Raw genomic sequence first — 27046 nt, 5'->3', positions numbered from 1 at the left:
GCGCGAGCCCTTTAAGGCGGCGGCTCGGCGGAAGCGCGTGGCCGCACCGGCGCCTCGGGCGAGCTGCGTGGCCATGGACGTGGGCGCCGACGAGTTCGAGCAGAGCCTCCCGCTGCTGCAGGAGCTGGTCCTGGGCGCGGACTTCGTGGGTGAGGCGCCGGGATCCCGGGCCCTGTCGCCGGAGCCCCGGGCCGGGGCGAGCCTGCGGAGAGGGTGGTGCGGGCGGGACGGGGCGGAGACGCCAGGCCCAGCCGGACGGTCGCCAGGCCGCGGGAGGCTCAGAGAGGGCCCCTCCGAGGGACAGGGAGAGTCCTTCTCGGACCTGGGCGGTGGGACGTTGAGCAGCAATGACACCCTTGGCTCCGCTGAGGCCCAGGCGGACAGAACGGGCTGGCCTGGCTTGTGCTCGCTGTGGCTGCCTCTGTTTTCCCTTCCTGACCTCACCTGGGCTCTTGAGCACCAAGAGGGTGAGCCGCGTTGTGTGCCACCTGCAGCATCGACAGCTTGAAGAGCGGCGGCAATGGGCCGCACCTGGAGGCTCATGTCCTCTTTGCCTCCCCGCAGGTCTGGACATAGAGTTCACCGGCCTCCGTTCTAACCTGTCCCGGCCCCAGCAGATCAGGTAAAGCTGAAGCTACCTTAGAGCCAAGCCAGAGGGGCTCACCTGGGCTGCTCTGGAGAGCATCCTGGCTAGGCCATCCTTGGTTCTCACCAGGCACTCTGTTGGCATTGGGGGGGGGCAGGACATTTTGTGTGAGGGTCCGGAGGCCTAGCCTTTGTCCACCAAATGCTGGTACTGTTCCCTCCTTGTTATGACAAGGAAAAATGCTGCCCCGGTTGAGAGGTGCTGATCCAGCCTGGAGCCGGTGGCGCCCGGGTCCCATCTCATTGCCTGTAGGATGAGATGGCTGTTTTTCCACAGTCTTTTTGACTTGCCATCGGAGTGGTATCTAAAGACCCGTCGGAGCGTTCAGCAATTCACAATCTGTCAGATCGGTGAGTTTAATCTTCAGTTGTTATGAGTTACTGAAGGACATATCTTTATTGTCTTTGTGTTTCCTATTGGTAAAACAGTCTTGACACCTTTCAAGGATATTGGCTATCATTTTATATGTTTGGTTTTGGCCATGTTATGCCTGTGGGGCCTAACACTTTAGAACAAGCAGAAACCCAATTTTCCAGTGTTGTTTCTATGCATAAATAAATTGCCTTATGGAACCTGTACCATCTTTCAAGGAAATGTGTGTGTGTGACTTTTGTGTAAAGAAAACTTATGCAAACAAGATTGTCCTATAAACAATTTGTTCTGCGTCTTGTTTTTTTACTAATGGGGTTTAGAGATCTTTCTATATCAACATACAGATCTCTTGTTCACTTTTAACAGTTGCATTGTATTCCAGACTATGAAGATATGTATTGACTCAGTCTCTTAATGACTCATACTTCGGTTACCACTACTGTAATAAAACAAGGTTGCATTGACTATCTTGGTACTTATATGTTACTGTACTTGTGTGAGTACGTGTCTTTGGTATACTTCTAGCAGTGGAATTGCAGAGTTAAGTGCATTAAAGTAGTGATTTGTGTTGCCCAATTCTTCCTCTTCCTACCAACCATCCAGTTTAGTGACTCACACTAACAGCTGTGAATGTGCCTGTCTCCTTCACTGACACCAGGTATTCAGTCTTAAATTTTTTGCCCACCTGGTAAAAGAAAAATAATCTAATTGTTATTCTGATTTACATTTTTAACACAGGATCAACAAACTTTCTGTAAAGAGCTAGACAGTAAATATTTTAGGTTTTTCAGGCCATATGGTCTCTGTCTTTGTTAATGGGAAATCAGCTATAGATGATACATAAGTAAATGAGCATGGCTGTATTGCAATAAAACTTTACAAAAACAGGTCGGGAGACAGATTTTACTGATCTTTGCTTTTCCTATGAATGATGGTGTGTGTTTTACTCTCTTTCTTTGTCCTTGCCATTTTTCTATTTTCCTAAATTATAAGACCTCTTTGAAAAATATGGGAAACAGCACTTAGATATGTTTCTATTCTCTCCCTACTTTGAAGTCTTTTTCACTTGGTGTATGGTCTTGTTAGCAATACAAACACTTTAAAGCAATTAAATGTATAAGTCGTCATGGTTTTTAGTGTTTCCTCTGGTTAGTTTAAAACCATAAAATGTCAATATTTACTTCTATGTTTGAAGAACCATTCACAGTCAGATTTTAGTAATTTCAGCATGAATTACAATTTGACAGTGCTCGTGTTTTGGATCTGTCTCTTCTTCCTCTTTTTTTTTTTTTTTTTTTTTTTTTTGAGTGGTTCTCCTATTCTAAAACCTACGCAGTATCTTTGGATGCAAAGTAGTGTCCAAAATGTTTTGTTTTTATAGTTAAGTGCTGGTAGCTTTTCTTGGTATTCACTTCCTCTATCATTCTTCCAGGATTGTCTGTGTTTTCCAGTATTGAAGGAGAGTCAAATAAGTATGTATAAAGACCTTTTGCAAAACACACAGCTCTTGCCCGTTTGTCTTCTCTACCTGCTCTCTTCCAAATTCTGATTCAGGCTCCCAATTCTGAACCACGTTGGCCCTGGACACTCCCTGTTGCCTCCTGCTTCTGTGCCCTTCCCCTCCCTCCCTCCCCTGCAGATTCCGGCTTGTCCAAGTCTCTCTCAAAACAGCACTTTTTCTGGAGGCCTTTCCTGACACCTCTGCCCTGAATCTTAGGTGTCCTTTCCCTGGTTCTGTTGTCTCTTGGGTGGCCTTCAGGATAGCAGTTAAAACAGTGTCACAATGAGGGTGATGTGTCTCCCAGACACCAGCAGTCAGCCCCTGGGCTCAGGATGGGGGGTAGGCTCTGCTCCCGAGGGCAGGATCTCTGCCTTTCTTCATTGGCCCCAATGCCAGTCCTGGTACTGGAAACTTAGCCGACATTCATGTACTTCTCCAGTGAAGGGAAGAGCCCACTTTGAAGCCTGCTGTGTGAGCCAGGCTTTTAAAATGATTTTGGTGTTTTCTCCTTATGGTTATCTTTTTTTATAGGTACGTAGCCCATTCGTGTAACTTCTTTCTTTTCCCTACAACGTTTGGGATTTTGGATTCGGAATTCTCTTTCCAGGCTTCCAGTGTTCAGTTTTTGAATCAGTATGGCTTCGACTATAACAAGGTACGGCGTCGGAGGAGGGAAACGGGGAGGTTTCAAAGTTTACCTAGTCTAGCTGGTCTCTGAGTCGTGTTTTCTGTCCCTTGCTTGCTGTCCACGTGAAACCAGACAAGGAAGGTTTCTTTTTGCTCTGCTACTGGGCACAGAGGATGCCTCTGACTAGTCTCCTTGTCTGTTCCCATCTTTAGTTTCTCAAAAACGGAATCCCATATATGAATGAAGAACAGGAGAAGAAAATTAAACACAACATCCTGACTGGGAACTGGAGCGTTCGCAGGTGAGGCCTATTTCTCTGGGTGCTTTGTGGCTTTCTCTGTTGCTGGTGTTTTTCTGCGTTTCCCTTGGGTAGACTGCTGTCTCCGGAGCGTAGTGACCTCATGCCATCACCTTTAGCTGGGGTGGCTTCTGCAGGATGCGCTCAGCCAGACACAGCAGCTCAAAGTGCTGGTGATTCCGCTCCTACGCCTGAGTGGAGAAACCTGTCACCGCATTAAGTGTGATTTTAGTGTTTAAAAATGAAGGGGGAAAAAAAAAAAAGAACTGACTCTTACGTTGGTACTCAAAGTAGCAGGAACTCCATTCCAGTGCTCAAGGAGAAAAATGGCTCTGTTGGCCTTACCATGAGATGTTATGTTGGCCTTCCACGTGATCTTAGGGATTTTTCAGGGGTAAATCGTGGGTAACCTTGACCGTGCAGTCACAGGCCTCGGCTTGGACACATCGCCCCATGTGCTTGATCCTGCTGTGTGCCCCAAGGGCAGGATCTCTGCCTTTTTTCTTTGTCCTCCGGTGCCTGTCATCATACTCGAAACCCGGTACTGCCGTAGAGCTGGGGACAGGAGTGATGGAGTGAGTGGCAGTGTTGTGTGGTAGAAGGAGCAGGCCACCCGGTCCCAGGCAGGCCCTGCTGTCAGCTAGTTGCGTCATTTTGAACAAGTCATTTAAGCTCTTTGGGCTTTAGGTTCTTTGCCTTTACAGGAAGGGGGTTAAGTTTGACAGCTTTTAACTCTGGAATGTTATGATTGGTTATCTGGTCCAGATAATCATCTTACATAATGTTGAGGTTTTTTTTTTTTTAATCCTTGTTTGTGATTTTCATATACAAATGTAGCTTTTTGTAAGGGAAAAACAATTTGAATTTTTAACCTTCTGTTAGTTTCAAATGTTGGAGAAAAGTCTTTCCTTATCTCAAAATAACATCCTGTTCTTCTATTTCTAACAGAGGAGAAGATGTGCTTACCAAAGTGCCTGTCTTTTCCTTATTTCACCAAATGGTGCTTCTTCACCTCTGAAAGCTGAGTTAAGAAGCCAGGCCTGACAGTAGTGCTTAGTGTTGGCTAGCTCCCAGTACCTCTTCCTGCAGCGTCCTGGAGAAGCAGAAGGGGATGGTGCGCTCCTGTGAGCATGTGGGAGAGGATAGGCCAGGTGTTTGGCTTCCTGTTGCAGAACAGGACTCAGACAATAAGTGGTCTCTTGGGGTCTGTTTTCTTGCTGAGATCACAGCGTTAAAACTGGAGGCCTCAGACACCTCTCCCCTATTAGCACTGTCCTACAGTTCTGGGGGTGTCTCCAACGCTTCATGTGCCCATTTTCAGTTTTCTCCAACATTTCCACTTCATGTCCCCGTTTTCAGTTCTCTGGATAAAGACCAAATCAAGGTGGTGATTGATGAGGTGACACGGTGGCTGGACCTGGCAGACGAAGGCGACTGGATGACTCTCCCTGGTATCGCTGGTAGGCAGGAGGCTGCCCCCCGACCTGGGAGTGTTGGAAGTGGTCACTGTCCCGTCCCAGCGGGTGGGGAGCATACCTTCTCCTTCCCCTAGATCCTGGGCATCAGCTCAGCAGACATGTGGTCTGCTCTTGTTAGGTAAATCTCTGACTTCAATTCAGAAGTTGAAGGCTTTTCGACCTACTTTTAATTTTAAGGCTGAGGAAGTCGAGTTCCATTCAGAGCCATCCTTTCCATCCCAGTCCTGAGTGCCACGTACTGCTCTCTCGTTCACTTTTGTTACTCTGGATTACTCCTCCATGGTGCAAGGTGGCATCGCAATGAACAGCTCTAGATCAGTGGTTCTCAGCACTGGTCTGTGGACCCCAGGGGTCTCTGAGACCCTTTCCAAGGGGTCCACGAGATCAAAACTATTGTCAAAATATTACTCGGCTACCATTCGCCATTGTCGTTGTGCCATTTGCACTCATGGTACTGAAGCACTGGTGGGTAAGCCTGCCAGCACCCTAGCACAGATCACAGTAAGGTGGGAGCGTCAACCACACTGGTGATCATATTCTTTGTTACCACTTACTCAGTTGAAAAAAATCCAATTTTACTTAAGAACCTCCTTGGTGAAGAAGTAATAATTCTCAATTTTATTAAATCTCAACCTTTGCTCATCTTTTAAAATATTCTATATGTCAAAATAAGTATGCAAAAAAAAAAGTATGCATAATACATGGCTGCTGCTGCTTACCAAAGGCTAGCGGTTGTCTTGAGGGAGAGCACTTGTGCAAGTTTTTGAGTTGAGAGCTGAATTAGCTGATTTTTTTTTTTCCATGGAATATCCTTTTTTTCTTGAAGGAACTGACTGTGGTTATTTCAACGTGGGTATTTTCAGTCATTTTCTCCAGTGAAAAAAGTAAGCCTGTCACTTTGAGAATAACTCACAGTATTTGCTGGTGATAAAATTCGAGCTTTCAATCAAAAACTGAAATTTAGGGAAACTTGCATCTGCCAGCATAAGCTTGACAGCTTCCCAATACTGCAACCTTTCTGCTGAGATCACTTGCCACATTTGCAAGTGTCTTTTGTTGGTATTATATAATGAAATGTGCGAACGTTTGGAAGATCTACTTAACCCAGCAAACCAGTGTTTTCTAAATGACCGATGCATGACGGTACAAAATCGCGGGCAAAGGATCCATTCAAAGTGTAAGATAGGCCAGCAGATTTTACTGTAACATATGAGAAAGCTCATTGATAACAGTTTCAGATTCCTCATTGCACTTTAAGAAACTACCACTTGTTGAATTTTGGCATAGTATTAAGACAATCCAAAATCATCTGATAAGGCTAGTAATTCTTTTCCCTTTTCCATCTGCATATCTGTTTGAGCCTGGATTTTCTTTGTATGCTTCAACGACAACATATCACAACAGATTGAGTGCAGAAGCAGAAATAAGATTCCAGCCAGACATTAAAGAGATTCGCAAAAATATAAAACAATGTCACTCTTCTCACTAAGTTTTTCTGTTTTGGAAAATAGTTATTTTTCATAAATGTTATTTGTGTTAATGTATAATGAGTTTATTATTTTAAAAGAGACCTTTACAATTTTTAATTTAACGTATAGTTTTAATTTCTAACACAGACATCAAGAGCTATAACCCACACACAAAAAGACTCTTTGGGGACCTCAATTTAACAGTGGCCCTGAGATTAAAAACTTTGAGAATGCTGCCCTAGATCATGACTTGACAGGCCATGCCATCCTTGTCACGTGGCCTCAAGGGTTTAGGCCCACCTAAGAGTTGCCTTTCCATTTGATTCATCCATGTCTCAGCTTCTATTCCTCTAGGGCTTCTCTTGAGGGGAAGGTGGACTGCCGTCCCAGGGTCTCGGTGGTCCTGTGTGAGCCCCATGTTTCCTTGCCACAGGCTTCCAGGCCTTTGAGGTCCAGCTGGTGCTGAGGCAGGCCCTCCCCAACATCTGGACGGTGCTGAAAGACCAAGGGGTGAGTTCTTACCTGGAGTGGGGCAGCCTCAGCACCTCTGTCATTTCTCTTGCATTTGCCCAAATCTGGCCTCTGAATGGCCTCTCTCTCTCTCTGCCCCCTTCCCCCCTTCCCTTTTGAGGTGAACAACGACTTCTTTGGCTTCATTCCCAGGAACCCGGGGTTCAGAGAACCTGTCTCTACTTTTCATTTCAGGTGATAGTGAAGAAAGTGAGTAAACAGCATCGCTGGTACCTTGACAACACCTCTTGTGATCGAGAGAGCTGTTGGAAGGAGAAGATTCTTCTCTCTGCCAGGGGTTTTACTGTGTTTTTCCAGATGCTGGTGAAAGCCCAGAAGGTAGGAGAAAATCTCTTTTCTTGGTATTTAGCAGTTGTTTGTATTTCTGGCCATAGATACTGGTGGGTCCTTCAACAGTAAAAGACGATTCCTTAAGATAAGCAATGCCTTCTTGTTGACAACGGGCTTTATGGCTCTAACTTTAATTTCACCGAATCATGATAGATTAACTTGGGGAAAGACCATCCATCTGAAGCATTACCATTTCCTTGCTCCTCAGGCCCACGGGCATTTCAGTACTAATTGACCTGAAACTACTTGGGGAGGCACATGTATCTGCCTCACAGTTCGGATTCCCAGTGTGGGCCCGGCCTCAAGCCCCTCCTACTCACTGCTTTTCTTCTTTGTTGGCCTTTAAGCTGTCGGGCTGCTTCGTGGGGGTGGAATTACCACAGGGTCAGAATTGCAGTGGCTCCTAAAGCTATAGCCTTTGTGAGAGAGTGCTCTGAGTCTATGGTGTCTGTTCTTATTTTTAAAAATTCATTTCTCTCACCTGTCTTTTCTCCAAGTAGCCCTTAGTGGGACATAATATGATGATGGATCTGCTGCATCTCCATGAGAAGTTCTTCCGACCTCTCCCAGGTAGGGACAGACCTGTTGTTCTCCTTCCTTTGATCTCAGTTTGCCATCTGGCAAGGGGATGGCTCCAGGTTCGTGCTCCTGAGGTAGCCCTTCCATGCAGACCCCTCCCCAGAATCTGCAGGTTTCTGAAGAGATCGGGAAGATGGGTGCCTGCTACCATTTTTCTGGAGTGGAAGATCAGGGGACTTTCTCAGGGAGAAAAACTTAAATTTGAATTGATGCCCCTCTCCCCATTATAGAAGTTGTTTAGTCTCATTGTATAAAACCTGGCAGAATCAGAAATGTGTACAGGAGACAAGCCACCTTTCAGCTATAATCCCAACACTTTTTGCTTTTCCTGAGTCTTTACATCTTTGATCACACTGTGTATTTGATTTTATGTTGGGCTTTTTTGCACTAACCAAAAGCATCTATTTGTGTCAGTAACTTAACGTCGTTCTAATGGCCGTGTGAATGCCATCATAAGCCCTGTCTTATGGCTGTACTGTACTTGTCCGTGACTGATGCCATTGTTGGCCATCCACCAGCGTCGAGTAGCAGTTCAAAGCATGGACTCAAAAGCCAAGCTTGGGTCCTCCTTCCTCTCCTTGTTGTGTTTATGATCACAAGCAAGTTACTTTAACATACCTATTCTCTTTTTCCGTGCCTGTACAACGGGGGGTAATAGTACCAATATCATAGACTTCTTTGGGGATTAAATGAATTTAATGTACAGAGAGACTAGTCTTGATTAAAAGGGGTGAGAAGGTTCTAGGAGAGATTTCCCCAAGAAATGAATTGATAAAACACCTCAGTTTGAGCATATTGAGAGAATTGGAGGAGAATTAGAGGTAAAATGAATAATAATAATCACTCACCAAAAACTAAGCAAACAGCAAGGCATAAATTACTGAGAGAACAAAAGCTGTGCAAGAAAAGTCACTGGAGGACACTGCAGAGCCCCTTCCTGTGTGAATAACTTGCAGGTGGCTGTAACGACGAGGTGGCACAGGTGGAATGAGAGAGCTAATTGTCGTCTTACCTGGTGGGAAGTCAATACTTAAATGCCTAAAACTGGGGAAATCACCCAGCAGCGTAAACATGTTGTTTAGAGAAATGGGAATAAACAGGAAAAAAAGAACTGAAAGCAGTTGCCTTTGGGGAGTAGGAAGCAGGAGGGTAGAGAGAAGAGACTTGCAGGGGGTTTGTTGGTTGGTTGGTTTTGCAGTAAACCTCTTTAAACTATGTGCATGTATAATTTTAATAAATATACCAATAGTTTCAATTTTTTTTCTCTTATCAGAGGACTTTACTCTCATAATCATCTTTAGTTGGTTTTTCTTAGATTTTTCTCTGAACAGTCATTTACAAATGATTTCACATCTGCCTTTCCAATAATACCTCTCTCTCTCCTTTTCCATCAGCTAGCACTTCGCAAACTACACTAACTAAAGTTGGCAATAGACAGTATCCTGAATTTAATGAGAAACCATTTGGCTTTTACTGTTATAAATGGTGATTGGAAGGTTGATTTGAGACTTAGAAATCCTCAATGATTAGGAGTAAGGATGTTTTCAATTCCCATTTTGTTTGGTTTATTTGTTAAGCAGTGTTGCTGACAAGCTAGGTTGGAGAACTTTCCTTCCCATTTTTGCCAACAAACTCACTTCTGACTCTCTGGGTCTTTCCCTTCAGAAAGCTATAATCAATTTAAGCTGAATATCCACAAGCTGTTTCCTGTTCTCATTGATACCAAGAATGTGACCAAGGATGTCTGGAAGGTAATGAATGAAATCACTTGGGGTTAAGGAATTTTTATTTGTCCCAGTAACACTTAGCTTTCTCTCTGTCTCTTAAAAAATTTTTCTGTGAATCCTTTTCTCGTGATTTGCAACCAGCATGTTTCCTTTTGTATTTTAGCAGCCCCAGGGCGTCATATTAGCTCACATATGATTTTTTTCCTTCCCTCATTCAAGTTCCCCTGTTTTGCCTTATTTGTGTGCAGTTCGTGTGTTTATTTAGACGGGACAACAGAACAACTTGTTCTACAGCTTCGTCCATGCCTAGTAAACATTTACAGCTTAAAGAGCATCGGGCTGTGGGGGGTGTCCCCTTTTGAAGAATCTTGAGAAAACATCTCTCCTGAGCCTTAAACTCATGGCATTTCAACCCAGACAGCACGTCAGAATCACCTAGGAAGCTAAATACTGGCACCCCACTGCAGCTTCTCCTCTGGTTGCGAGGGGCCACGGGTGATATTTCTAGAGCTCCCTGTGACTTCTGTTGTGCAATTGAGGTTGTGCATGACACATGGAGAAAAGAAGCACCCAGCTGGTTTAAATGCTGCTTAGAAGTTAAACTGAGGCACAGAAAGAGGAATCAGATCAATATTTTAAAGCCTTAAGCTGATCACTCAGAGTTAATTACAGTCATGTGTCACTTAACAATGGGGATACATCCGGAGAAACACGTTGTTAGGTGATTTCGTCATTGTGCGAACATCATAGAGTGTTCTTACACAAGCCTGGATGCTATAGCCTGCTATACACCTAGGCTTTACGGTGTGTAGCCATATACACCAATCTTATGGGACCACCCATCATGTGTGTGGTCTGTCATTGACTGAAATGTCTTTATGCAGCGTGTGACTGCTTTCAAGAAGGAAGCCACAGAAAGGGGTCTGGGTTACTCGGTACATCTTTGCCCAGAGAGGCCTTTATTATTTGTACTTCACGTATTTCTGGCTCTGACGGTGTCCTGCGCCGCTGCTGGTCTCCATGTAGAGGAGTCCTCGGATGAAGTGGGAAGGACAACGGGCTGATCCGAGGGAACCAGCGTGTGCTCTTTTCCACACAAGATGAGACGAACTCTAAGACTTGGTGACCTGGCCTTGCCCAAGGCCCTCTGGTCCTTAGGATGCTTGGCGTCCTGTGTATGTGTCCTTGGCTGCAGTCTGGTGCCTTGGAGTCCTGTGTTTCTAGAACCCCTTAAACACTTGTTTGTGAAGGAAGGTGGTATGAGTTGTGGGTGTGGCAGTTTTTTCTAGCCTGGGTTATTGGGTCCCTCATAGGAAACCCAAGGGTACTAGGTACCCTGATGTCGTAATTAAGGAATAAAGACTGTATGTTTGAAGAGAAAGGGGAGATTGTAGGAGTTAGCATTTTCTAGGTCATTTTAATTGCCGTTTGGGGATACCTGATGCAGATAACAAACAAAAGCACAAGTGTCGTATTCTCCTTGATTTGTTTCCCATAATTACAGGAACTGAATTTCCCAAGGGTTTCAAATCTTTCAGAAGTTTATGAAGTCCTCAACAGGTAAGGAAGGCAGTTTTTGGAGCTGGTTGTGGAGCAAGGGTCCTCAATCAGGGCGATTTTGCTCCCCAGGACACGTTTTATTTTTCTTTTGATCTGTTTCTGAGTGCTGGAGTGATGGGCTCCATGGGAGCCGGGGTGTTTTTCTCTTGTACCCTGATGTTTCTCGTGGGCCTGCAACAGTGCAAGACGCAGCAGGTGCACATTACACGTCTGTGAGAATGAGTGATCCTGTTACCTAGGCAAGTCCCTGACCCTCCCGTAGGAAAAGTATCTCCTGCCTCCCTCACAGCCTCGACTGTGCTGCAGCTGTGCACCGAGCCACCCACATCTTCTAGTTGGTCGAGTCCTGTCGGTTTTACTCCCTAAACGTCCTTAAAATCTGTTCCTTTCTCTGCACCCCAGTACCATTGCCTTCGTTCAGGCCTTCATTTTTCATTCCAGTGATGGTGGTAGCCCTGCCTGGTGTCCCGCGGCCTGTCCTACCTCATTTCTCACACTGCCGTTTGAGGGATCTTTTAAAACGTGAACTTGCCTGGGGCACCTCCAGTCAGTCTTCCTGTGGTTCCTTTAGCCGCCGCATACCACACGAGCTCTTTCACTGGTCCCCGCCCTTCATATGGGGGCTCAGCCACACTTCACTTCTTGGAAGCATCTGGTTAGCCTTGCTGTCTGTCCCTCGCTGTCGTTGCGTGTTCTTCTCTCAGCTGGAAATGCCTGACACCGCCCCAGTTCTTCAACCAAGTGAATTCCTGTGGTTCAGGACTCTCCTGTAGTGCCACCTCCTCCAGGAAGGCTTCCCTCCTGGATGTCTGCAGCCCGAGAATCCAGGAGTGCACTGTTCGTGCCTCAGGCGTTGCATGTCTAGGATGCAGGCGTGGGCATCTCTGTATTTGTCCTTCAGGCCCCTGGACAGCAAGCTCCGGGGGCAGAGCAGGCGTTGTTTATCCTGGTGCATAGGCTCGAGATCAGCATTTGATAAATGCTTGAAACAACCCAGTAGGAGCCTCTCGCCCTGCTGTTCTCTCACCTGTCCTGTGGCCTAGTCACCATGCCCTTATCTGCCCATGCCTACATCCAGGTGTTTTTTTTAAAGGTGTCTCAGTACTGAGGACATTTATATTAACTTAAGAGGGTGAGGGGAGAACAGAAGGGGTTGTTTCCAGTGAATGTTCTTCATCCTATTCTTCTTTTCTAATAGTGACTTGAATCCCACCAAGAATTCTGGGCCTGTGATTATTCACGCAAGCAAGTGTGAAAAATACGGTGCGTCCCGTGAGCACTCCTCCTCAGCTGGCGGAGCCCGAGTGCCGGAGCCAGGCTGGGACGCCCGTGTGGCAGGTGTTGGGAGGGTCCTATGGGGGTTTCCTCCATCGTTTCCTGGGCCGTGCTTGTATACCCCCCCACAAAGGAGTCATCCCAGAATGTGTTGGAGGTCTCAGGGGACTGTCTGCTTCCCCCTGACCTGGTAGTTGCTCTGTCGGGAAGCTCGCGGCTCTTTGCTTCCCCCTCCTGTGGGGGCTCATGCTGCTGTAGGGAGGACTGAGGTGAAGATGGGGTGTGGGTGGGGAGGAGAGCACACGCATCTCTGGAGGAATGACGGTTGGTGGTTGTGTGTGCACGGCCGACGAGGGTGTGGACTGGGGTGGGGATGGTGGTGTATGCACGGCCAATGCGGGTATAGAACCGGGGGGGATGGTGGTGTATGCACAGCCGATGTGGGTGTAGAACCAGGGTGGGGATGGTGGTGTATGCACAGCCGATGTGGGTGTAGAACCAGGGTGGGGATGGTGGTGTATGCACAGCCGATGTGGGTGTAGAACCGGCGGGGGATGGTGGTGTATGCACAGCCGATGTGGGTGTAGAACCGGCGGGGGATGGTGGTGTATGCACAGCCGATGTGGGTGTAGAACCAGGGTGGGGATGGTGGTGTATGCACAGCCGATGTGGGTGTAGAACCGGGGGGGATGGTGGTGTATGCACAGCCGATGTGGGTGGAGAACCCGGGGGGGGGATGGTGGTGGATGCACAGCCGATGGGGGTGGAGAACCGGGGATGGTGGTGTATGCACAGCCGATGTGGGTGTAGAACCGGGGGGGATGGTGGTGTATGCACAGCCGATGTGGGTGTAGAACCGGGGGGGATGGTGGTGTATGCACAGCCGATGTGGGTGTAGAACCGGGGGGGATGGTGGTGTATGCACAGCCGATGTGGGTGTAGAACCGGGGGGGATGGTGGTGTATGCACAGCCAGCAGGGATGTGGAACCTGGATTGGGGGAGAGACTCCTTTCCCAGGCCGTGTTCTAATCGTTGCTTGACTCTCTCTCCCGCTTCTGGAACAATGCTTCAGTTGAGACAAAGTACCCCCACGAAGCAGCGTATGATGCCTTCCTCTGCGGGTCAGGTGAGAATTGCTGTCCTTTTAAAAGAGACTCATGTATTATTTGTGATAATCCCCTGCCATCCTAGGCCCTCCGTTTCTTTCCAGGTGGGTGGCACATACTGGAAATAAAGCATGAGTTTGCATATTTTGATAAGGCAATCAGGCTGAGCCTTGACAGCTGTTACATTTCTATATTCTTTTTTCCAGTTCTTTTGAAAGTGGCACACTTGCTCCTGTGGAGAGTGCACGGGTGAGTGTTCTTTTCTTTCATCCTGTGATTCCATCCGGGGTCAGGATTTGCTGAGCCCTCGTGATAAGCCAAGACCTCCGGGCTCCTGCGGCTCTCCCCAAGAAGGGAGAATGCAGAGCATCATTGTGTAACTACAGTCCCTGCCCAGGCAGCAGCCTCCTCCTCGCCCCTGCACCTGCCCCTGCCCCTGCCCCCTGTGCTGGTCCTGGCCCCTGTGGCATCGGGAAGAGTCACGTGTCAGGAGGCGGCGGCAGTGGGGCAGGCCGAGGTTCTCCACCTGCTTCAGCGCCTACAGCGCGATGTGCTGGCTCTGTTACCGCCTGTTTTCTCGTAACCGTGTAAATCACAGCGAGGGAGGAGGACAAAGTGTTCAGGTCAACAAATGCCCCGTCCTTGGGGTCCACACTGTCAGGCTGGGGAGAAGGGTAGTAACTGGGAATAAGGCACACAGGGGAAGATTCTTAGAACCCCAAATTGGAACCTTAAATTTATTTCCCCGTGGCAACATCGTCCTTGATGCCTACAGTGCTGGGCTCATAGGTACCAACTCCACACTTGAAATATGCATTCTGTAGCACCGTCCTTGGTCTATACATTTGGTAAATAGGATCCAGCAGGCCAGGCGAAGGAGCTAATCCAAATTGTAACAAGTTCTTTGGGACTGACTTGGAAACATTTGTGGACTGTACTTTATTAAATTGGGTCCTGCCTATATTTGTCCATTTTGGTAATGGATATCATGCGTGGAAATAGTCTGACACATTGATGTGAGGCTTACAACTTAAATAAGAGATCTGCCACCCCCGTCTCCCTTTTTCTGTGCTTTCACAGCATCTAAATGCCCACTGGGCAGTAGATGCATGCTGGACGGTGAAGGCGGCTAACTGCAGTGGAGCCCCTTAATGCCCTGGGACCTGGGCCTTACAGCCTCTTTCTTTGAATCTTCATGACCTAAAAAACCCTCCTGGGTTTAGAGAAGTTCTGTGGTGGCCCAGGCCTGCCTGACTCTGAGGCCTGTGTTTTTTCGAGGGCCTGTGCTCAGGTGTGTGGTGGTGTCTGGCTGGAGGCAGGGCTGGTGGTAGAACGAGGCTATGGGATGAGGGACGGTCATTTGGAACCAAAGGTGATGTCATGTCAAGGGATGAGGGACGGTCATTTGGAACCAAAGGTGATGTCATGTCAAGGGATGGTAGATGGACCTTCCTTTGAACAGTGGGCTCTCATGAGTTCTCTGAGCCTGTTGCTAACATTTGTCAGCAGAGGGATCTTCACCAAACTCACCAACAGATGGTGACCACATAGAAGCCTTGCTTTGGCTTGGGCCAGTGAGAGAGCTCTCTGAGATTGGTCAGTTGGGGGAAGCACATGGGCACAAGCCCCAAGACTTGTGCGGGGAGGAAGGGAGAGTTGTCTGAGGCAGCCCCTCCCGCTCTTCTATTCCCAGACCCTTAGCTGCGCCCGAGAACATGTGCATAACCGCCTGTGTGCCTGAGTGCTTTGGGTTCTTCTCTGTCCACGCAGTGCTGGTTCCACACCTGAGCCCTCCTTCCCTCTGTACCTCGATGTGCTGGCCCCCTACGTCAACCAGGTGAATCTTATCCGAGCTGGGGTCCCTAAGATTGTGAGTATCTTTGTTTTGTTCCTTTCCCCTATTCAGAGGTTGGGGAGCAGCCGGGTTCTCTGGGAGATCTCAGAGGGGTCCTGATAATAACCAAAATCAGAGGTGAAGAGGATGTTGACGCCCCACTAAGCTTGTTCTGTTATTCTTGTGTCTTGCTGCCGGAACCAATATGGACTTGCTCACTTCTTCTCCCCTCCCCCTCCCAACACCGGACAGAGCCTTTCCTAGTGTATCTCTCAGGATTTTTGAACTGGGTAGGTTGTCAGTAGGAATTGTGGAAAATCTCTTCTGCTCTTCTCCCTATCTTCTAGAATTTTTCTGGTCCAGATTATCCCAGCATCCGCCCTCCCATCCTCATCCTCAGTGTGAGGAGGTGGCCCGGGGTCAGCGAGCAGCAGGTCTATCGTGAGTTTCAGAACCTCTGCAAATTCGACATCAGGCGGCTCACGCGCACTCAGTTCCTGCTCTTGACAAACAAGTTTAAGGAGTAGGTGCCTTGGTTCTAAGCCATCCTCCCTTCCCTGCAGCCACCCCGTCCCCTTGCCTGCAACCACTTTGCGCCTCCTTGGAGCAGCAGGTCTGACACGCGCGTGCCTGACCTGAAGAACTTGTTTTGGCAGCGCTCGGAATATCTTGAAGGAGTACAGAGGCCACCCCACCCTGCAGGTCTCCCTGTACCGGTACTGGAGACACTCCCCGAACGTCAACTGCTTGTTACAGTAAGTGCCTAGGCCCGAGGCTGCTTGCCAGACTGTCCTGTGCTCCCAATTTGGTCTGAGTCGAGCACAGGTCATTAGCTGGTGTGTGCTGTAATGGAGTTGTTGACAAATATGCTGAACTGAACGTTATTCAGTAACATTCAAAGATAATTGTTGAGTATTCTGCTGTATTGGGCACGGTCAGAAGTTCTAGGGCTTCGTCAGTGAATAAAACAACAACCCTGCCCTCGCAGGGCTCGCTTTCCAGTGGGAAGTGATGATCAATAAACAAGTGCAGTGGGTGATGTATTAGGTGTTAAGTGTTTATTAAAAACACTTTAGGTCAGGAGGTGGGACCTGGGGGGAGGGTGCTGGTTAAAGGAGAAGATGGGGCCTCGTTAAGACCCCGAGGAGGTAAAGGAGTGAGCCAGGCAGAGGGGGCAGCAGGGCAGAGCCCTCGAGTGAGAGGTGCCTGGTGTGTCGAGGGGCGGTGAGAAGGCCACTGTGATGGAAGGAACGAGCAAGGGGACGAGGCTAGGGAAGTAGGCAGGTCTCGACCAAGTGGAGGGCCCTGGGTCAGGACTGCGGGAGAAACGCAGACTGTCAGAGGATTTTAGCAGAGGAGTGACGACGCATCGCTCTGTCTGTGTCAGACAGACTGTGGAGGACACACAGGGTGGGGGAGAAAGTCGAGAAGCCAAGAATCACTGGTCACAGTTTGGCTGTGGTTTGGGCCCCTTGGTGGCAGAGTGGGGGGGTGAAGGTGGGATCGCTGACAGACCAGAGCAGGCCAAGTTTGGATCCAGAGCTTTGGGCCTGAGCAACTAGAAAGATGGAGTTGCTGTTAATTGATAAGGGTTTTGATGAGGATTGATAAGGATTTTGCTGGCTTTTAGGAGCCATATCGACAGAAAACAGCATTGTTGAAGAAAAACATCTGGCTCCTAGGCAATCTTTTTCCTTGTGTCAACCTCTGATGTCAGTCACTGGGAAAAATGACTTGTCTGCATCCCAGAGCCATCCTAAGCCCGAGAGGCAGGAGTTTGCTTTGGTACTGGGAGAACGAGGGAAAGAAAAGCACATTTGGGGGAACAAAGCCGGGAAGAAAGAAGGGCGAGCCTGTGTGTCAGTGCTTTCAGACCTGCTGGGTCGCACACACGGCCTGCCCGCGCCCAGGCCTGCTGACCCGTGCCCAGGTCACACACACGGCCTGCCCTCGTCCAGGCCCGCTGACCCGTGCCCAGGTCAGACACACGGCCTGCCCTAATCCAGGCCCGCTGACCCGTGTCACGGGTCACACACACGGCCTGCCCGCGCCCAGGCCCGCTGACCCGTGTCACGGGTCACACACACGGCCTGCCCGCGCCCAGGCCCCCTGACCTGTGTCCAGGTCGCACACACGGCCTGCCCGCGCCCAGGCCCGCTGACCCGTGTCACGGGTCAGACACACGGCCTGCCCTCATCCAGGCCCGCTGACCTGTGTCCAGGTCGCACACACGGCCTGCCCGCGCCCAGGCCCGCTGACCCGTGTCACGGGTCACACACACGGCCTGCCTGCGTCCAGGCCCGCTGACCCGTGTCCAGGTTGCACACACAGCCTGCCTGCATCCAGGCCCACTGACCTATGTCCAGGTCACACACACGGCCTGCCCTAATCCAGGCCCGCTGACCCGTGCCCAGGTCACACACACAGCCTGCCCTCATCCAGGCCCGCTGACCTGTGTCCAGGTCGCACACACAGCCTGCCTGCATCCAGGCCCACTGACCTATGGCCGGGTGACACACACAGCCTGCCCTAATCCAGGCCCGCTGACCCGTGTCACAGGTCACACACACGGCCTGCCCACGTCCAGGCTCGCTGACCCATGTCCAGGTCGCACACACAGCCTGCCTGCGTCCAGGCCCGCTGACCGGTGTCATTGTCTTGCAGAGTCTGTGGCATAGTCACCACCTGGGCCCTTCTCATGTTTCTTGTCGGAAGGCCTGGCCCCTGAGCACAGCGAGGCCACCTGCCGCCTCCATCCCTTCATCCGTCTCTGTACCTCTTGGGGACGGCCATCCACAAACACACATTTGTTTGTGTAAATCGTATTCTACAGATGGATCTGTGTGGTCCTGATGAGGACTTTTGTTATGTCTTGAATGTGAAATTCTGTAAATACTGTTGATAATAAAGGTACCATATCCAAGGATTTCTTTGTGGCCTAAACTTTTCTTCCTATGAGTGACTGGGAGAGGTCACCACCTCTGGGAATTTCAGCTCATGTTCCAGGGTGTCTTGTGAACAGACAGGATGGGAGCTGGACACCAAATGGACAAAAGGCTATGTTATTTCTGGGAGAGACGCTAATAACCAATAGGCTGGTGAGGACTTAGGCCTGAGAATAAATAGCCTTTCTAAGTTTAGGAAAGGAGAAAAGTGAAGCTAAATGTCCATGTGCATTGGGGATGTTTTTGGTAAGTGTTATAAACCATAAAACATTAATATTCACTTTAGAAACAAAAAAACGTCTACCTTGAAAGTCAAGGTCCGGTTGAAGTATCGTTTCCTCCGCGGCATCCACGCTTCACCTGGCTTTTAGGAGCTGAGCTTCACTGGGCTGTCTGCTAACCTCGAACTTAAGGATTCGGCAAAGCCGTCTTAAGTCCAGTGTGGAGCAGGTTTTTTCTCTATAAAAACAGGAGGGTCATGGGTGGCAGCTGTCCAGATGGAGAGTTTGAGAGCTGCCGTTCCAGAAGTCACATCCCTGTCCTGAGGAGAGTGACCGATGGGCTGCTGTCCCTACGAGATCCAGGGCAGCTCGTGGTCAGAACCGTGAAACCTTGCCCTCGGGTGGCGGGAGGGAGGTTTTACCTGTTTGCCCAAACGGCATCCTAGTGGGACCGACTGTATTTCCACTGGGTGTAACTGTACGCTGAGGAGAAGCCCCCTTTAGTGGGCTTTTGGGGCCCGATCGCATTTAGATGAGCCCTGCGTTAAGTGAACAAACCTGAAAAGTGACAACACTTCCCCGCTGAGGGTGCTGAGTGACCATTTTGACTTCCCGGGTTGGAACAGGACCACCTGAGCACCATAAGCTGTTCTATGTGGTTCTGGAGTGAAGGAGATTTTATCAGACCTTGTTCACTTAACTCTTATCTTTATCGAGCCCCTGCTACGTGGGCCTTCAGTGGGGCATGCTTGCTGTTGGTAGCGTCCTGCCGCCCGTCATGGGGACTCTGGCTGACCGCACGGCCCGCTGTCCCTCCCCAGGGAGGCAGGACAGGGTGGTGGCACCTGAGCTGCTGCAAGCCCGTGGCTGAGGTGGGATTCCATTTACTGAATCCTCCTTGGACTCTATCTGTGTGCACGTTCGGAAGTGCTGAGTAGGGGCAGCGCCCTGCTCTTACCAACTGTCACCCTGTGTCCCTGGAGGGAGAGCCCTGGGGCGCTGGGGATGCTGTGTCCCCCCGTTGTGGGCGGTTTTGCGGCCCCCGCCCCCTTTTCTCTCATCTGGTCTAGTTCTTCAAGTTGGTGCTTTTCACGCTGTTCGTTCTCCCATCGTTAAATGAAAACACCAAAGCAAAAAACAGACCAGGCGCTCTGCCCGTCTCCCTCCCCTGTCCCCTCTCCCTGTGGCTCTGGTGCCCCCCACGTTCCAGCCACGTTTTCCTTCACCCTTGACTCGCTCGCAGACCACGCAGCTTGGCCTCCGCCCTCCCTCCTGTCCCCCCAAACACCCCTCAAGGCTCTGCTTCCCTGCACCCGCTCCGCAGGACGGCCGCCCCTTTCTCCCCCGCTCCCCGTGATGCCCTGCCCCTGGTCTGCGCATCACTCTTCCTCCTCCTGTCTCTGACGCCCCTCAGGCGTTCTCGCAGCCGTCCGTGTTGAAGGACCGGGCACTGGCAGTGTACGGTGTGACTCACGTTCGTTCTCCAGCTGGTCTCTCGGGCCGGTTCACCTGTGCCCCAGGCTCGCCAACCCGGCAGGGCGGGATGGAACGGGTTTTGCCCCAGGCGGCCTCCCATGATGAAGGAAGGTGGTGGCCGTCCCTCCAGTTGCCTCAGCTGGCAGCTCCAGCTCCCAGACTTCCCAGCTCACCGCCCTGGCTCCAACTGGTCACCAACCTTCACCTTGTCCCTTTACCCAGCCCTCCTCACCTTCGCTGCTGCCGGCCTCGTCAGGACCCCTCCCACCGGCTGGGACAGGAACAGAGCCTGCTGGCCGCCCCGCCTGCCGCTTTCTCGCCCTCTCCTGCCTGGTCCTCACAGAAGTGAGAGGGATCTTAAGGCCAATCTGGTCATCTCTCCTGCCCGGAGTCTTGGGTGCTGCTCGTTGAGGCGCCTTAAAAACGGCACGAGGGGCTGGCCTGGTGGTGTAGCAGTTAAGTTCACACGCTCTGCTTCAGTGGCCTGGGGTTCACAGGTTCGGATCCCGGGGCGCCGACCCATGCACTGCTTGTCAAGCCAGACTGTGGTGGCCTCCCACATACAAAATAGAGGAAGACTGGCACAGATGTTAGCTCAGGGCCAATCTTCCTCACCAAAAAAAAAAAAAAATAAAAGGCACGAGTCTCATCATTTTGCATGACTAACAAGTGGTTCTGCCTCTGCAGCAGAGGAAAGGGACACGTGGTGGTCCTGAAATCCCCCTAGCCCATGGTTCTTCCTGGCCCTCTGGGTCCTGATCAAATAGATGTGCTGTGACTCCAGTCCTTGCTCTTAGAATTTTGAATCCTGTTTGTTTGTAGTTTAAAGTATTTCCATGAGATTTTCAGGGTGAGAAAGATGATGACTAGAAATAGCAGTCTTAACATGATCATCTTAAAATTAGCCAACCTTTCTCTTTATATCCCCAACTACATTTCCTTTGCTTTACAGGAGGTGGGAGTTCATGTCATTCACTGTGTCTACAGAGAGCTTTTGTCTTTCTCCGTGGTCTTTCTAGCACGTCAGATGAGACAGCAAAGGTCGTTTTCTGCAGCAAAATATGGGAGAGATGATAAACTTTGGAATACTTTCTGATGAGGGAATAAACAAAGCCTGTTACTTTCTAACCATTAAGCATCATTGGTGTAATTTTCCATAAGTTTCTCTGAAAATCCAGTACAATCTAATTAAAACCTCCAAGTGGTGGTGGTAGTGGTTTTCTGGTGGTGTTGACTTGCCAAATTAAAAAAATTCACTTGGAGAAAATAAGCAGGTAATAATCTGGAAACTTCTGAGAAAGAGGAATAACCAAGGTGACTTGCCCTCCCTGCCATATTGGAGCATGGTGATGAAGCTGTGCCCTTTTTATTAAGATGGGGATACTTACAATCGATGTTGTGTTGTAATTTAACTGGCAGTGTTTTCTTAATGTACACAGAACGGTGCCTCTTATAATTGCACGTCTGCGGTGGTGGAACTGTGGCATCGTAGTGCTATAATTAATGCATAGCGGTACTGGCACAGTAACAGAATATTGGCATGGAAATAGACTGAGTACGTGTGTAAAACTTGCTATGATAAAGGTGGCATATTAAATCTGGGAGAAAGATGAATTGGACAATTTGGGGGAGTCGGCCATTTAGAAATAAAGCCAATCCTTATTTTAGTCCTTATACCAAAATACATTGAAGATATGTCACAGATTTTAAGGTTGAAAAAAGATAAACCATGTAAATAATAGAAGGAAATGAAAAATATGTAATCTGAGGATGAGGAAGGACTTTCTAAGCATAAACAAAAGCTTAAAATTGTAAATTAAAAAGTTGATAGATTTGAGGCAAACTGTATTTCACATCGTCTGAGACGTGGTTCACTGTGAAATGATCAACTTTTACCAGAAATCTGTCTAGAAAAATCTATATTTATGGAAGATATTTTGAAGGCTGTCAGTCAGTCTGTTCCTGGATAATGTAGGTTTTATCCATGTTCCAAGCTGGACCTCTAAAAAGCTGTGTTCTTGGACTATAGTATTTTTATTCTACAAAGTTATTCATTATTCACTCCAAAGAAGACCATGGGAGGAATTTTATTCAGATTGAAGTGCAAGGAGAGCTAAGAAACATTACTGTATTTCCTTTTGGTGAACGCAAATCATGTACCCTACCATATTTCTCTTTTGGCTTTGACCACCAGGAAGCTCAGATCAAAATATGTAGATAAATATTAATTCATATTAATTTTTATGGGACTACAGTCTGGATATCTACATTTAAAAAAATTTTCCTTTGGACGAAATCTCTCATCCTACCTGAGCTTATAAGATCTTTTTTTAAATTGAGATATAATTGACATATATCATTGTGCAAGTTTAAGGTGTATAACATTGATTTGATACATTTATATTGCAATATGATTGCCATTGTAGTGTTAGCTAACACATCTGTTGCATCACGTAATTATCATTTCTTCTAGTGGTAGAAACAATTAAGATCTAGTCTCTTATCAAGTTTAATGTTCATAGTACAGTTCTGTGGTCTGTAATCAGTGTACTGTGTATTAGATCTCCAGGACTTATTTATCTACTAGTTGCAAGTATATAATACCCTTAAACGACATCTCTCCCACTCCCCCACCCCCCAGGCCCTGGTAACCACCAGTCCACTGTTTTCTCGAGTTCAGTTTTTTTTAGATTCCACGTATAAGAGCTATCATACAGTCTTTGTCTTTCTCTGTCTGGCTTATCTTGCTCAGCATAATGTCCTCAAGGTCCATCCATATTGTTGCAAATGGCAGGATTTCATTTTTTCTCATGGCTGAATAGTATTCCATTGTGTATGTGTATATACCACATCTTCTTTATCTACTCATCCGTTGATGGACACTTAAGGTGTCCATATGTTGGCTATTGTGAATAATGCTGCAATAAACATGGGAGTGTATATAGCTCTTCAGTAACCTGTTTTCATTTCCTTTGGATAGGTAACCCAGAAGTAGAATTGCTGGATCATATGGTAGTTCTATTTGTAATTTCTTTCTTTCTTTTTTTTTTTTTGTGAGGAAGATTAGCCCTGAGCTAATATCCGATGCCAATCCTTCTCTTTTTGTTGAGGAAGATTGGCCCTGGGCTAACGTCCATGCCCATCTTCCTCTACTTTATATGGGACTCCACCACAGCATGGCCTGACAAGCGGTGCGTTGGTTTGCGCCCGGGATCCAAACCAGCAAACCCTGGGCCACCGAAGCAGAGTGCAAACTTAACCGCTACGCTGCTGGGCCGGCCCCCATTTTTAATTTTTTGAGGACCCTCCATATTGTTCTCCATAATGGCTGCACCAATGTACATTCTCACCAACAGTGCACAGGGATTCCCTTTTCTCCACATCCTCGCCAACACTTATCTCTTGTCTTTTTTTTTGTGAGGAAGATTGGCCCTGAGCTAACATGTGCCAATCCTCCTCTTTTTTTGCTGAGGAAGACTGGCCCTGGGCTAACATCCATGCCCATCTTCCTCCACTTTATATGGGACGCCGCCACAGCATGGCCTGACAAGGGGCGTGTCGGTGCGCGCCCGGGATCCAAACCAGCGAACCCTGGGCCAGCTCAGCAGATCACGCGCACTTAACCGCTGGCGTTACCGGGCTGCCCCCTCTCGTCTTTTTGATGATAGCCATTCTAATAGGTGTGAGGTGATATCTCACTGTGGTTTTGATCTGCATTTCCCTGATGATTAGTGATATTGAGCATCTTCTCATGTACCTGTTGGCCGTTTGTATGTCTTCTTTGGAAAAATGTCTATTTAGTTCCTCTGCCCATTTTTTAATCAAATTGTTTATTTGTTATTGAGTTATACCAGTTCTTTATATATTTTGAATATTAACCCCTTATTCGATACAAGGTTTACAAATATTTTCTCCCATTCCATAGATTTCCTTTTCATTTTGTTGTCTCTTTTGCAGTGCAGAAGCTTTTACGTTTGAAGTAGTCCCACTTATTGATTTTTTTCTTCTGCTCTTTGTGCTTTTGAAAAATTGTTGCCAAGACCAATGTCAAGGAGCTTCTTCCCTATGTTTTCTTCTAGAAGTTTTATGGTTTCAGATCTTATGTTTAAGTCTTTGATCTATTTCAAGTTAATTTTTGTGAGTGGTGTAAGATAGGGGTCCAGTTTCATTTTTCTGCACGTGTTTATCCAGTTTTCCCAGCACCATTTGTTGAAGAGACGATCCTTTTCCCATTGGCTGTTCTTGGGTCCCTTATCAAATATTAGTTGATCATATTATAAGATCTTAATTTCATCTACATCTTTTATTATAAGCATTCATTAAAGCATCTCACATGTTTTGTGTGATTAAGAAGGGTAAACACAGGGGCCGACCCTGTGGCGTAGGGGTTAAGTGCGCACCCTCCGCTGCTGGCGGCCCGGGTTTGGATCTCGGGCGCGCACCGATGCACCGCTTGTCAGGCCACGCTGTGGCAGCGTCCCATATAAAGTGGAGGAAGATGGGCATGGATGTTAGCCCAGGGCCAGTCTTCCTCAGCAAAAAAAGAGGAGGATTGGCAGATGTTAGCACAGCGCTGATCTTCCTCACACACACACACACACAAAGAAAGATAAAAACAAAGTAATAAATATTTATGGATGGACATTTCTTGCATGTCTATAGGGCTCTACTGGCTAGCCCTTCCTATTGCTTGCAGCAATATATCTGCTATGGGAACGGGACTAACATTCCTACGGGTCTGGGCAGAAGGGGGTCCCCAGGATAGCGGAGGAAGAGAAGGCAGGGGACTAATGCCCAACCGCGAACCCTGGCTGATGTGACCGCGTGGAGTCCTGACTCCTGAGGGCCTGAGGGCTCCACCTCCCCACTCCTGGAGGAAACAGGGATGGTCTCACTTTTAGGACTGCCAGTCACTACTGTTGATCCAGATACTCTGCTGTTGTGTTTTCTGCCTGAGAAACGCAATATAGATAAATATGTTAGTTTTGTGCGTGAAAATTTTATTCAATTTTGTCTAGTATTTTGTTTAAGTCATCTGGCCTCCACCTTCTCTGGACCTGGGGCAGCCTCGAAGATCATCTGAAGTTTTCAGCTACCGCAGATGGGTAACTGGGGGACCCTGGATGGAAGCAAGCTGCGGCCTCACAGGTCACTCAACAAACCTCCTCCATTGTTCTCTCCTCCCGGGAGAGCTGGGCCCAGCAAGGCCTTGGCTGTGCCGTGCCCTGGAGGTCATCCTTGGGAGCTCTAATGGTGAAGCGGAACAAGAACATAAGCTGTTCTTCAGTCTGTATATTCAGAATATCTCACTCACTGACTTTTTAATAACTAGTTTGGGGTCTGCCAAGGTAAGGGATCTGTCCTTGTCTATTGGGAAAAATTCCCCAAAAATAACAGTTCAAGAGATAAAAATCCAACTTCCTAGACAAGCAGGGAAACAGAAGAATAAAAATAATCATTAGAATGATTTCCATTTTGTGAAAACCTAAATCACCACTTGATGGCACCAAAAAATAAGAAACCCAGAAGGGCTTCTCACCGCCTTCTGGTGGAGTCATTTAAAACTCCACTTCTCCTCAAACGTGAGCGGGGGGATGCTATTTTTTGAAATATGTTTTTATGTGTTTTTGTTCCTGGGAGAGCTTGTTACCCGTGACTCTCTCCCCTGCCTGGGACAGACATCACTGCCTGGGCTGGAGTTTAACACCGAGTTTAGAACGTGATTGCTGAGACAATCAGGGAGAGGTTTCCTGGGACCTTGAAGGCGGGGCTGTAAATATCGATGGGTCTGGCCTGGAGGACTGAAGCCTGGAGCATCTAATTTAAGACAGACCATGGACATTCAGGGGCTGATGCCTGCTGTGAAGTCCCTCCCGGAGCTGAGGCGTCCCTGGTAGGGCCTGGGGAGGGGGCTTAGAATGTGGGACACTTAACAGCAAGCTAAAACTCCAGGAGGCCTCCTGCCTGGGACCTTGGGTGGAGGGGTCTGGGGCGTCCTGCACGTACCCGGGGGTGGCTGCGGTGGGGAAGGCTGGGGGAGTGGTGTGGCGCCCAGCAGCCTGGGACGAGCTCCTGCTTCATTGTGCCGGACTGAGAACAAGCACTTATGTTACTGCTGGGGATGGAGGTGGGATGGGGCTAGGAGATGTCTCATAACCAGGCCAGGCGGAAGGCGCTGCAGAGGCCGGGGAATCGGGTGACAGTTGGGGAGAGTGGGGGCTGTGTCAGTAGCATGGAATCCACCTCCACCTGTGCCCCAGGCCTCGCTTCTCAGGGGCCACTCTCAGCCAAGGCTGACCACAGGATGCTGGGGCAAAGGGCACCCCACTGACAGCCACCGTGGGCTCAAGGATGCCCCATCGGCCTTGCTGAACCTTCCCGCATCTGTAGGCAGGCTGGGACATGTCCACCAGCCTTCCTTCCCGCCCCTTCACGTGGAGTCAGACTGGCACTGCGGTCTGGGAATTCTCCTGGCCTGCTGCCCTCTTCCTGTTTTCTCTCACACAGCTGTTCTCCCAAATATCGTCCTTCCACATTGATCCTACCTTGGGTTTGCCTCTGGGAGGACCTGGGCTCACAATCCCCTAATGCTATGAGGCCCCATAGCTGCCCTTGCATGCAGCTCTGCAAACCGGAAGGGAGAGAATGACTCAGAGTGGGACTTTGAAATGACTGAATTGAAAATCTTGTTGCCTACTTACCTGCAAGAAACTATTTAAACTAGAAGAAGTGAATACCATTGGAGTGCCGAGATTAAGGATGCTTCTAGAACAAAGTAGGTATAAACTCAGATCTAGAAAATTAAAGATAGATGTATTTCTACATATCTGGGTCACAGTGAATCGTCCTCTGCCCAATTCATTGCACATTAAACCTGTCTGGGCTGTTCTGGACTTGTGGATCTGGTGCCACCTGAGTGACCTCTCACCTCTACGGAACCATAGCGGTGGGCTGGCTCCATGTTGCTGGTGGGATGGAGCATGGAGAAGGGAATCACCTCTTAGAGTGGATTGAATAGTGTCACCCCAAAATTCACATCCGCCCAGAACCTCTGAATGTGAACTGATTT

At 48.5% G+C, this 27046-nt stretch overlaps 1 protein-coding gene across 3 annotated transcripts; it reads left to right on the top strand.

Moving 5' to 3' along the window:
• Window positions 1–35: 35 nt before the first annotated feature.
• PNLDC1 (PARN like ribonuclease domain containing exonuclease 1) lies at window positions 36–18261 on the top strand. Of its 3 annotated transcripts, XM_004440534.3 has the most exons (19): window positions 36–149; window positions 565–622; window positions 923–996; window positions 2451–2490; window positions 3051–3174; window positions 3360–3448; window positions 4805–4905; window positions 6826–6902; window positions 7098–7241; window positions 7754–7823; window positions 9498–9583; window positions 11064–11119; window positions 12318–12382; window positions 13468–13521; window positions 13708–13750; window positions 15272–15371; window positions 15683–15858; window positions 15992–16090; window positions 18000–18261. In XM_004440534.3, the coding sequence occupies exons 1-19, from the start codon at window positions 74–76 to the stop codon at window positions 18061–18063; spliced, it is 1596 nt and encodes a 531-aa protein (XP_004440591.1). In that variant the 5' UTR covers window positions 36–73; the 3' UTR covers window positions 18064–18261. The 3 variants fall into 3 exon arrangements, with proteins under 3 accessions (XP_004440591.1, XP_087281193.1, XP_087281194.1); XM_087425067.1 differs by lacking the exon at window positions 36–149 and having other exon boundaries at window positions 286–622; XM_087425068.1 differs by lacking the exons at window positions 36–149; window positions 15992–16090; window positions 18000–18261 and having other exon boundaries at window positions 286–622; window positions 15195–15371; window positions 15683–15822.
• The last annotated feature ends 8785 nt before the right edge of the window (window positions 18262–27046 follow it).

This window comes from Ceratotherium simum, chromosome 38, assembly GCF_057802395.1.
Source record: "Ceratotherium simum simum isolate JZ-2026a chromosome 38, ASM5780239v1, whole genome shotgun sequence".
NCBI lineage: Eukaryota > Metazoa > Chordata > Mammalia > Perissodactyla > Rhinocerotidae > Ceratotherium > Ceratotherium simum.
The sequence above is the reverse complement of the archived record's forward strand: the minus strand, read 5'-3'. Positions and strand labels throughout refer to the sequence as shown.

Coding starts and splice junctions, on each gene's coding strand:
- PNLDC1 (XM_087425067.1), top strand. CDS start 348: ATGACACCCTTGGCTCCGCTGAGGCCCAGGCGGACAGAACGGGCTGGC. Junction 623..922: donor TCCCGGCCCCAGCAGATCAG/GTAAAGCTGAAG, acceptor GTTTTTCCACAG/TCTTTTTGACTTGCCATCGG. Junction 12,383..13,467: donor AAGCAAGTGTGAAAAATACG/GTGCGTCCCGTG, acceptor ACAATGCTTCAG/TTGAGACAAAGTACCCCCAC.